Source organism: Cynocephalus volans, chromosome 7 (genome assembly GCF_027409185.1).
Source record: "Cynocephalus volans isolate mCynVol1 chromosome 7, mCynVol1.pri, whole genome shotgun sequence".
NCBI lineage: Eukaryota > Metazoa > Chordata > Mammalia > Dermoptera > Cynocephalidae > Cynocephalus > Cynocephalus volans.
Window position 1 is genome coordinate 3406828 of NC_084466.1, and position 11605 is coordinate 3418432.

Below are 11605 nucleotides of genomic sequence, written 5' to 3' on the forward strand. Positions count from 1 at the left end.
GGGTGACTGGGGCAGGGCCTGCGTTACTGCTTTGATCTCTGCCTGTGTGCAGTTCCTTTTGAACTGTGAGTGCAAAGTTTGGTCTGAAATAGGCTCTCTCAAGCCTGGGCAGCTGCTTTGGGAACTCATTTCTTGTGGGAATTTTGAGTGGGATTGGGGCACAGGACACTTAATCTGCCACCGTGGGATTTAGGGAAACACTGATCCATCCCTGAATAGCAGAGCGGGAGGATGTGGTCTCCCACGCAGGACCCCTCCCCTGGACGTACATGAGTCAGACTCACAAAGGTCAGAAGTGGCCACGGGGGGCCTTGGCCGCCCCCTGCTGCCTCAGCTTCCTTCCAAGCCTCAGCCTGTTCTAAAAGCTCATGAAGCAGACTGACCGCCACAGGCGGCAGCAGGAGATTCCGATCCTGATCTACACTGTGCTGCATCAACACTCTGGAAAAGCCACTTTGGCTTCCCTGCCCCTTTTTTCCCATCTATAAATTGATGTCCTGGAATTTTCTGTTTGGAATATGCTGTCCCCTCACCTCTGCCCGCAGGGAGTCTGCCTCTCCCTGTCTGGGATCCTGTCCTTGCTGTGTCAACAATGGTAATTTTATCTTTACAGGTCTTCCAGTTAGAGACTTCACAGTAACCCTATCAGTCCTGGCAACTTTATTTTTATTTTAAGCTTTGTCAGGTTGCATTGTGGGTTTCTGGGTTTTTCTCTTTTGAGTCAAGCTTTCCAAAGCAAAAACTGAAATTGGATTTTGAAAAATAGGTGGAAAACTTGTACAGAGGTCACCGGAGAATCTTGAGGGCAATTTTCGTCATGTTGCTCCCCAGCTTGAATCCATGTCTGATTTTGGAATTCTCGTGCTAAACCAATACTTTTAGGCACATCAGGGTGTAACTTTTGGTTTGAGTCCAGATAGGCTCTTTTTTTGTTTTTCAAAGCGCTGTGTAATCCTGAGCTCCTCATCTGTGGACCCCAGCCAGCCTGGGAACGGTTTGTTACCACCTGAAACAGAGCAGGCACAGAAATTAGAGTAAAGGTTTAGAGATTTGTAACAGGCTGACATCGTCGATATCCTAGTATGCGTGATCATTGTGAAATAATTCATTCTTATGTGTTATATATCAAAAAGTGCAGTAAATTAGAAATTACAAAAAAAACACACATAAAACAAAAAACACTGGTCCTCATTTTAGATAACATGAGGGACACTCACCAGCCCCTTGCGCACTTAGTGTGAGGAACGCTCATTCAAAGTGTTCATCAGCAGTTACTCTGTGGGTGAGACGATTAAATGCTGACTTATCAGGAGACCCGGGAATCTGAAAGCCATACCTCCCATCAGGGGACGAATCTCTTCCTCTCCCCAGCTTATCCCATTTCAGTGGACTTCAGTCACTTGTTTCCCTGGCTGGTCGGCTCAGCCCCTTGGCACGTCCCTCGGCCAGCCCAGCACACACTTCTCAGTTGCTTGAGTGACATCCAGCAGGAGCCTCCAGCTGGGCGCTGCCCGGGTGCCCGGCGCCAGTGGGTCGGCAGCTCCTCCTCCTCTGAGGACTCTGAATATGTTGCTCGATGCCCTGTCCCCAGAGGCCCCGGCATAGCTGCGGGACAGTGGGTTTTCACGTGTGCGGCTACAGAGATAAAGACATGACAGACAATGCAGAAATTGAGAGTCGGCACGTCACTGCAGTCACTGTATGAACCACAGGGGCCACCTCATCTAACCTGTAAGTTCATTTGATGTTAAAAACATTTTTAAAAACTAGAAGTATTTACTGTGATCATTTATATTCTTAAAGACACATACTGGTATGGAGTGCAAAGACCAGGTCCCACTTGCAAACTCAGGCGTTTGCCGACAGGATGGAAACAGATGATACGGTCATCCGTGTCCTCATTCTTTTCTTTCTCCACATTTTTTGAGTCTTAGGGGAGAAGCATTGACTTCCAGAGTCCTCAGTAGTTGTTTTTATGTAACATCTCTGAGATAATCTCCATTGCAGGTAGCCTGAATATAGCTCATTAACTCCAAATTCTTTGTTTTGTGATGATTTATCTGAACTCCAGCTGACACTGAGATTTCAGTCATTATGGTACCTCACTTTCTTGAAGGTGATTTGAAATGTGCTGTGCCAGCACCAGGAAACCACTGTTGAATGTGGTTTCCATTCCTGGTGCGCCCCTGCCTGGAAGCGAGGTCCCTGGTCCTCTGTGGGTTCCGTTCCTGGTGCCCCCCTGCCTGGGAGCAAGGTCCCTGGTCCTCTGTGGGTTCCGTTGCTGGTGTCCCCCTGCCTGGGAGCGAGGTCCCTGGTCCTCTGTGGGTTCCGTTCCTGGTGCCCCCCTGCCTGGGAGCAAGGTCCCTGGTCCTCTGTGGGTTCCGTTCCTGGTGCCCCCCTGCCTGGGAGCGAGGTCCCTGGTCCTCTGTGGGTTCCGTTCCTGGTGCCCCCCTGCCTGGGAGCAAGGTCCCTGGTCCTCTGTGGGTTCCGTTGCTGGTGTCCCCCTGCCTGGGAGCGAGGTCCCTGGTCCTCTGTGGGTTCCGTTCCTGGTGCCCCCCTGCCTGGGAGCGAGGTCCCTGGTCCTCTGTGGGTTCCGTTGCTGGTGTCCCCCTGCCTGGGAGCGAGGTCCCTGGTTGTTGCTAAGGAGCCGCTGTCAAGGCCTCTCATGTCTCTGCTCGAAGACACCTGGAAAGTCAGTATCAGTGAAGTCCTGTATAAGGAAGAGATACTATGTGTTTGTTCATCACTCAGCCTTAAAATACAATGCTTAAATTTGGTTAGTAATTTCATGAACTTCTCTCTTAACAGTAGGTTTAGGGGGAATAATTCTTTTTTGCATCTCTTTTGGGTTTCTCCCCATATAATTCTGGGATTTATATTAATTTATGCTTAATATTCTTTTGCATCACGTTACCATTTCCTTTTTCCTTTAAACTGAAATTTGGGATGTCCAACATTGCCAGAGTCTTTACAAAGCACCCCTCAGCATGATGATGATGGTGACAGCTACCACGGGCTGGCCGCTGGCCTGGGCTTCACACACATCCCCTCACCAGGCTTCCCTGTCTGTGGGAGGGGACGCTGTTGATACTCTCATTGTGTGCTCGGGGACACTGGGGGACAAGAAGGCCTGGTCACTTGCTCCAGGGCAGTTATGGGGGCAGGATCTATGCCAGCAGGCAGGGTACAGAGCCCAGTCCTGCCATGGTGCCCACGGCACAGCTCGTAGCTGGCAGGGCTTCACCCCTTCCCCCACTCACAAGTTTTCTGTGGGTGAAACTTTTGTTCCGACCTGGACTGTGGCTGTCGCCACGCTTCCACTCCCCCCCCACTCACTGTCAGCCACGCAGCTCTGTCTCCCACTCGCACCCGCCACCGGCTCTCCTAAGAATGCTGGAGCTGACTCCGCCTCGTTGCCCACACCCAGGATTTCTCTCATTCATCAGTGGAACAGGTGCCCCAACAGCAGTCTTTTGACAGGAGGGTTACACCTGTCATGGGGGCAGGAGGCTTGGTTCCTTTGGAGGGTGGCACAGGTGATCTTGTGAGGCTGCCAGAAGGGAGGGAGGATGACGCTGTCCTTGACTGGGGCCAGGTCGTCCCCAGCCGGGAGGAGGCCAAAGGGACAGCCTCACTTCTCTGTCCTCACATTCTGAGAGGCTCCTGCAGCTCTGTCACGGCAGGGACTTCCTCCTGTCCCAGCTGTCTGCAGCACCTGTTGTGGGTTGAACTGGGTCCCCAAACAATCTGTGTCCAAGTCCTGACCCCTGGTCCCTGTGAGTGTGACCTTATTTGGAGGTAGGGTCTTCGCGGATGTGAGTAGTGGAGATGAGGTCATTGGGGTGGGCCCTAAACCAATAGCACTGGCATCCTACAAGAAGAGGGAGATTTGGACACAGACACACAAGAGACCACCACATGAAGAGAAGACCTCACAGAAACAAGGAAGACAGCCACATGACCGTGCAGGCTGAGACTGGCAGGCCGAGACTGGAGTGATGCCTGCGGCCACCAGAAGCCCACAAGGCAAGAGGGAGCCTGCCAGGCTCTCCGGAGGGCATGTGGTCCTGCCAGACTTCAGACTTCTGGTCTCCAGAACTGTGGGAGAATAAATGTATGTGGTTCAGGCCGTCCAGTCTGTGCTGCTTTGTTACAGCAGCCCCAGGACACTGACACTGCTGGTGCCATGTCCTGCCCCTTTGTCCAGCTGTGGCCTGTGTCCGCCGTGGTGACCCTGTGACCCAGGAGAGCTGCTTTAGACCTGTTTTCACACATTCGAGCACCTTGAGTTTGGTGACCACCCGTCCTCTCTGTCCCTGGACTGCTGAGCTCAACATCCTTGTCACATCAGGGGGCATGTTTCCTTGGAGCGGCTTGGGCCCCAGGGCAGGGTCTGTCCCTCTTCCCAGAGTCAGCTGTTCTGTCTGTTCATATGTCCATCCGTCAGTGGAAATGAGCCCCCTCGGCCAGAGGGCTACCTTGCTCTTCTGGGGTGGGTGACATTTGAGCTAGGACAGACCCTGTGGTCTGTGTCTGGTGGCCACAGGGAGGTGTGGGCTGGGGACAGGCCTGTGAGGGCCCTGGCGGTCCTGGGCACAGGCCTGCTCAGCAGCTGCCCCTCAGTGACCGTCTCTCCCTGCACAGCCATCGACTACAGCGACAGCTCCATGCTCGAGGCCCAGCGCCTCCTGCTGGGGCTCGCCTCCTTCGTCGAGGATGCCCGCGCCTACATGAGGGGGCAGCTGGCCTGCGGCTGCGTCGCAGAGGCCGAGCTGTGGGAGAGGTAAGAGGTGCGCCCACCTGCGCGAGCCTGTCGTGGGGAGACGGGGACCTTACACGGAGGTCATGGGCTCCCCCCTCACCCGCGTAGCGGCCTCATGGGGCAGGAGTTGAGGGGACCCCGCCTTCATGGGGGGCTGTGAAGGTTGTCAATGGTGGAGGTGGCTGGACTGGGCTGGCCAACTGAGCAGAGGGGCTTGGTGTCATTAGTGTTGGGTAAAGAGAGACTCACAAGTTGGGGGGCACGTTAGAACTGCCAAGAAACGAGTGTGGCAGGGGAGGGCGGGGCACAGGTCAGCAGGGGTCATGGGAGGCTGGTGGTGGCTCCCTGTCGAGCTCCCCTTGCCTGAGCGGTCATTTCTCTCCTCACTTTCCCCCAGACTCACCAACACCAAGGGGGCCGTGAGGGCAGCACTGGCCGATGACTTTGACACACCTAGGGTGATCCGTGCCATCCTGGACCTCGTGCACCACGGGAACCGGCAGCTCAGAGTGGCTACCAAGGTACCTCCAAGGACACACAGCAGACAGGGGTCGGGCTGCTTGGCTGGTGTTGTCTCTGGAGTGGGCCTCCGCCGACAGGCCCCCCGAGCTCCTGGAGCGCCCTGCCTCTTGCGGCATGGCCCGCCCTGCTGGCCTGGCAGACCCGTCAGGAGGGCAGGTAGGGGGAGGGCAGAGCACCTGAGCGGTCACGCCAGGCAGCATCAGGGCGCCTGCTGGCCACTCCACACTACGTGACCTCCCGTTGGCTCGGAGGAACTTGGGGGAGTCTGGGTTGGTTGCTGAGACATGAGATGGGGGGAGGCTGTGGGTCTGGGGCCTCAGGGCCACCCAGAGAAGGATCCCTTGGCAGCACTGTAGCTCTAAGAGGCCGAGGGTGACCCTCAGAGAAACCACTTTCATTTAGCCACTCCTCGTGGCCCTTTCTTAGAGGTTTCATATGTGACCTTTTAAGAGAGATCTGCTTACCCCAGTGCATGTATTGTGCCCTCTGAGCCCGTGTCCTGACATCACTGAGCATGCAGGGGCCTGAGCCTGGAGCCAAGGGTCACCGACGGCATCTGGGGTAAGCGCAGTCTTGTTCCCATGCACGCTTCTGAGGGTTTCCTGCCACATCCTGGGACGCCATGTGACTTCACGATCTGAGAAGCTGAGGCAGCTGCAAAGACCTCACTGAGGCCATCCGGGCACCTCTCGTACCTTTAGTGTCACTTGTAGGTTCTAGAACAGGGCCTTCCTCTGTTATTATTCAGCATCTCAGTGAGGGCCCCATCCTTGACCATATCGGTTCTGGATTTTAGAGCTCGGGTTCCCAGGCGTGACCCTGCTCAGGGTCTCCAGCAGGTGAGGCAGGAGGCTGCGTTGTTAACAACCTTCTGGGAGGTTCTGGGCAGCCAGGCCAGCAGGGTCCAGGCCTGGACAAGGGGCCTTTGATCCGAATACCGCAGACGACCATTGGGGCGGTCTCATCTGAGCCAGCCTGGGTGGTAACTGAAGGGAATGGATATTTTAGTCGCAGCTATGCAGGAATGTGCTGTCCAGCACCGAAGGTGGCCAGGATTGTTCCAGCACAGGGGCTCTTCCCGCCCACTGTGGCCTTCCCTGCGCTGTCCCCTGGCCTCCTTTGGTCACTGCACCCACATGCCAGGCTGCCCGCCCAGCTCTCAGGCGATTAGAGAGGAGGTCAGGGCGAGGGAAGGCACCAGCGCCTGCAGTTTTCTGTTCCAACCTGTGCAGTTCCCGGGGCACCAGGAACTAAGGTCGTGACACATGAGGGTCTCTGCACTTGTCGACTGACATGCACCACACGTTTCAGGATTTCTTCATTTTCTATTGTGACTCTGAAACCCAGCCCATTGGTTGGAGCATGGTGTTACACCACCAAGGTCAAGGGTTCAGCTCCGCGTACCGGCCAGCCACCCCCGAAAAAAAGAAATCCAGCCCAGTTCCCGCTTGCTCCCTCCATACCGTACCGTGCCCCACGCACGGCATCCTGTTGTCACGCCAACCTACAAGGGCCTGGTGACAGAGGTACTGCTGTCCCCACATTACAGATGGGTAAACTGAGGCACAGGAGGCTTGCCAGTAAGAGCTAGTGTCCTTGCTCCACAGAAGCTAAAAGAAAAGGCCAAAAGGTGTGATCCACGGGCGTCTTTGTTCTTTGACGTCGGGTAACTTCTTCCAGGAACCTCATGGTCCGAGAAGTCCAGCTGTATTTGGTGCCATCGTCTCCTACGTTGAAGAGTTTTTTGAGACCGTTGGAATTTCTCCGACAAATCGACAGGTACGTCCTCTCTTAAATGCTTAATTCTGGAATTTCCTACACGTTTGGTATGATAGCCTTTATCCTCTTTAAATGTTCATTTAGATAAGTGTAATGGCAAATTAATTTATTTACGTGGTTAAAAATTTTATGTTCCTTGAAGAACAGACTCACTTGGAGCTCATCTTTATCAACTGGAATTGGAGCGATTCTGCTCCTGCGTTCCACCCTGGGACGTGCCCCATCTCCCTTGGCCTTCCCGAGCCTGGCGCAGGCCAGTCGCTGTGGAAGGCGCTGGTTTGGGTCTGTCTGGTGTTGCCTCGTGGCTGGGGTCAGGCTCTGCGTCTGGTGGGAAGTTTTGGAAGGCGCGCGTGCTTGCCCCACGGGTCCTACCGGGGCACGCCATCCGTCTGTCCACCTCTGTCATGCTCACGTGGAGCACATAGTCAAGGTCAGGCCGCCAGCTTCTCTCTGCCTTCCTCTTCTTCCCTCTTAACTGAAGAGCATTTGGGGGAGACGCCTCTGTACCCGAGGACACCCCAGTCCATGCCAGATGCTCGTCTCCCTCACTTGCATCCATGGGGACTTGAAGTTCCCTGCACTACTCAATCATTAAGCCCGTCACTACTGCTTTATTGTCCCATGGCTGGTGGGAGCCCCTTGGAGCTGTCCCCTTTGTCCCCAACATGTCTCATCATTCTCTGGACGTCCTCGTGGAACCCCCAGCATGAGGCACTTGGCTCTCTGGAGCGGAGCTAGGAGGCAGCACTGGTCAGAGGCAACATGTTACCAGAGATGGCAGCGTGCAGACCGCGCCAGGCTCGCAGGGCCCTGGCGAGGGGGGCATTGTGTGTGAGCACACCCCTGCCCTGCACACACACGCACACTTGTATTTACACTGATGGAAACCTAGAGGTTACCACCGACACCTCAATTGCAGGCCCACAAGGGGTCATCCTCGTGTCCCTCTTCCGGCAGGGGCTCCCTCTGTCTCAGGCAGCATCCTGCCTTCCAGATCCTCCGGCTTCACTTGGTTGTTCCCGTGCAGCCGTCTCCCCTGTGCAGACGCCCTCCTGCCTCTGCCAGACTGAGTCTACCACCCTCAATGCCTGCACACTCCTCACCCCCTGGGGCTCTGCCACCTGCATTGGGCTGTCCCTCTCTCTGCACACACACCTCTTGGGGCTCAGAGGTCCCACGAAGGGACCCCTCTTCTTTCTCTTCACTCCACACCGACTGTCCTCCATGCAGGCACCCACCTCTCTCCACTATACTTGACAGCTGTAGCACCGTTCAGGAAGGGGTAAGGAGAGGCTCAAATAGCCATTTTAAAGAAACATTCTATATGCATGTTTTTCTTGAATTCACATGGAAAGGCCTGGGCTGTGCATATGCAGTCCCCCACCGACGTGAGCTGGAATTGCCCACTCGTCCCAGCCACTCTGCAGTCCCTGCCTACCTGTGTCAATGCCTATACAGCCACTGGAGTTTCCTCTGCTGCCCTTGGGTGCTTGGCATGGTGTGGCTGCTTCGACAGGGCTGCCATCTCAGCTCAGCTGCCTGGCACCGAGGTGGCCAGGCTCCTGGCCCCAGGCTGCCCCTCTGTGCCCGTGAGCTGAGTGCATCTCTTGGGACCTCACTATTGTGAATTTCTCTCACTCTTAACAGAGAACTGCAGTATCTTCATGGTAGTTTCCAAGTTTGGCTCATTTGTATACCTGTTGGTTACCTGGTGGACTTAATTTCCTTTTCTGAGCAGTCTGGGATCTCTTAGCCAGTTTATACAAAAGTCTTTATTGATCTGAGATGACCGGGTTTTTGCAGTGTGTGTATTAATTTTTAGATGTGGCTTTCCAGAGTCTGCAGTTAAGTAAGAAAAGAGATATTTGGCCAAGTTGTGGTTGGCCCTTGTTAAAAATAGCTCATTCACCTTCCCCCAGCCTTAAGGGTTGATGTCTGGGCCCACATTTTTGTGACAACAAAAATTATTTTTTATTATGCAAGCAATAATTGAGGATTGTGTGAAGTTGAAGGTGTTTGACCCCAAAGTTGCAAAATATCATGGGTTCTGCTTATTTTATGTACGTGAACATGCCGAATAGTCACAGCTGTCCCCCGTGAGCCACCACTAGGACCGTTGTCCATGGTGGGAAGAAGAACCCTTGGAGAGGGGAGGCTTCCTGCAGATCCTGGTCGCCTGGGATACCACGTTAGTCGGCAGTTATCCATCCAGCTGGATGCTGAGGTTGCTGGCCTCAGACTATTCAGTTGAAACTTGGTGTCTGTTTGTACGTGTTCACACAGCAGATCCTATGGGACATCTACACTGTTTTAAGTGTTTGCCTATAGTGGATATATGAGTGCTTGTTTTCATTAGTCCATAAGGCTTAGACTGACTTCTATACTTTCCTTGGTGAACCAGACGATAAAGAAACATCTTCTGGTGATGGTGACACCTGTGGAGCAGCATTCTGAGAGGCCCTGGAGGCCTTGGTGGGGCCTGGGGTCTGCACCCTCAGCCAGCACCTGGGCTGGGTCTTGGGCCCGGGGAGCACCTGCATGGAGGAAGAGGTGGTGTGCCCTCCCAGGCCCTCCTCCCAGCTCCTGTGGTGGGGGGGGGGGTGCTGGTCAGCTTTGCTTGGACAACAAATAGAGCCAAGGACAGTGGAGACTGGCCACTGCCCAGTCTCCACTCAAAAGGGCCCAGCTTTAGGGAGTCAGGGAAAGACTTGGGCTGGGTAGATCTCGGGCTGTTGCCAGGGGCAGTAAGCCACTGTGCCTGTGTTCAGTGTGTTGCAGGAGACAGCAGCACGGCCACGCTACACAGCGTGGTGGACGAGCTGGTGCGGTTCCGGCTGAAGGTCCGACAGTATGCGCTGGCCACACCAGAGGCCACTGGGGAGGCCCGGCGGCAGCTGCTGCCCGAGAGGCAGCCCCTGCTGGAGGCATGTGACATCCTGCGCCAGGACCTCGCTGCCCATGGTGTCAGCATTAAGGTGAGCACTGCCACCCAGGCTGGGGACACCGGGCCCTTACCCCAAGCAGCTGTGTAAGTCAACAGGTGCTGCAGAAATGCAGGGCCACCAGAGGCCCAGGCATCCCAGATATGCCCATACTTTTGAGTAGAGAACCCTGCCCCATGGCAGATTCGGAGGGACATGGAGGAAGGGTGTGCCAGAGCCAGAAGGGACACTGAGGCTCAGCAGCATGGGACAGTGAGGTCCGGGTTCTGCGCAGCCTGTCTCTCCTCCCCAGGTCGCACTGGAGCAGCCTCTGGCCTGTGTCAGAGGTAGCAGTGTCCCGCTCAGCATCCAGCTGCTTCGTGTAGGGCCAGGTCAGCAAGCTGGACTCCACCCTCTGAACCTGCCCCATTTTGCCTGGCAGCCCCTGGGCAACGTGGTATCCCCTCAGTCAGGATCTCTCTGTCTCCAGGATAGAAGCAGTACCATATCCACGTGGGAACTGCTGGATCAAAGGACAAAAGACCCAAAGCTGGGGACCTGAGGATGGAGTAACGCCACAGACCCCCAGGCTCACAACACAGCTTCTGCGCTCTCCTATGCTAAGAACTTTATATTAAAGTTTCCTATTGTGGCTGTTCAGTCAATGTGAAAATAAAGCAAACCAATACTATCCCACTGGTGTCTGTTAATAATTATGCCCAAATTAATTTCTTTATAGTACCAATGGCCACAGCCTCGACGTTCAGCTTGGTAAAATCATGGCTAGTATTCAGAGAAGTCAAGTCAGCCAGCACTCTTGTGAGTGAGGAAACCAGTGGCCCCTGAACCCAAGGACCGGCCAGCACAGGAAGAACAGAGAACAGCATGAGCCCACAGAGGCCGCCTGCACTGGCCTGGAGGAGGGTCAGGAGGGTGGCCCTGTGGGCAGTAGCCCTGGGAGGTTGCCTGGGATGTGGCTGTGGCCCTGCTGGGTCTAAAGCACAGGGTAACGCCCCATATTGCAAATGCTCGGCAGTGCTCATCGTGGAGACCCCCTATCCCATGATATCCTCTATACTTGTCTCTCTGGTGGCAAAGGTAGTAATGTTCACCATAGAACGGCATAGGGCATGGCCTGAGCCAAGCTGCAACAGTCCTTACCCTGACAGCCGTACAAGCACCACCCGACTTTCTTGGTCTAGGCAGGGTGGCAATGGGCTTGGGCTGTGGCCGAGAAAGGCTAGTTCTGGAGGAGTCAGGAGTGCAAGACCCAGGGAGGTGTGACACAGGCAGGACTCCTGTGAACGGGCGGGAGGGCTGCAGCATGCAGTGGCCTCCAGAAAGTGCCTGGCCTTGCTCTCCACTTCCTCACCTTCGTAACGGGATGGGCACCACAGCAGTCACACCAACAGGCAGTACACAGGTGGCCCTGACTTCCTAGGTGGCAGATCCTGGGCCAGGCCTCTGCTCCTCTCTGTTACTGTCGGGCTGGCAACAGGTATGATGGCATGGCCTGGTTTACTGTATCATGCAAACTTCACAACGCTGCAGCCACTGGCATCCTGCTCCACAAATGAAAAACCCATCCAGAAGTTACCTTCCACGCCAATTAGGGCAGAGG

At 55.0% G+C, this 11605-nt stretch overlaps 1 protein-coding gene across 6 annotated transcripts in view; it reads left to right on the top strand.

Moving 5' to 3' along the window:
- The window catches only part of CARS2 (cysteinyl-tRNA synthetase 2, mitochondrial), a 50978-nt gene extending 40298 nt beyond the window's left edge, over positions 1-10680 (top strand). Inside the window, exons 11-16 of one of the 6 annotated variants that reach the window (XM_063102656.1) lie at positions 4645-4783; positions 5160-5283; positions 6965-7063; positions 9832-10038; positions 10298-10376; positions 10458-10680. In XM_063102656.1, coding sequence (XP_062958726.1) covers positions 4645-4783; positions 5160-5283; positions 6965-7063; positions 9832-10038; positions 10298-10376; positions 10458-10546 — 737 coding nt within the window. In that variant the 3' untranslated portion in view covers positions 10547-10680. Of the gene's footprint in view, positions 1-4644; positions 4784-5159; positions 5284-6964; positions 7064-9831; positions 10039-10297; positions 10377-10426 lie in introns of all 6 variants that reach the window. The other 5 variants (XM_063102659.1, XM_063102658.1, XM_063102657.1 and 2 more) reach the window with 5 other exon arrangements.
- Positions 10681-11605: the final 925 nt, after the last annotated feature.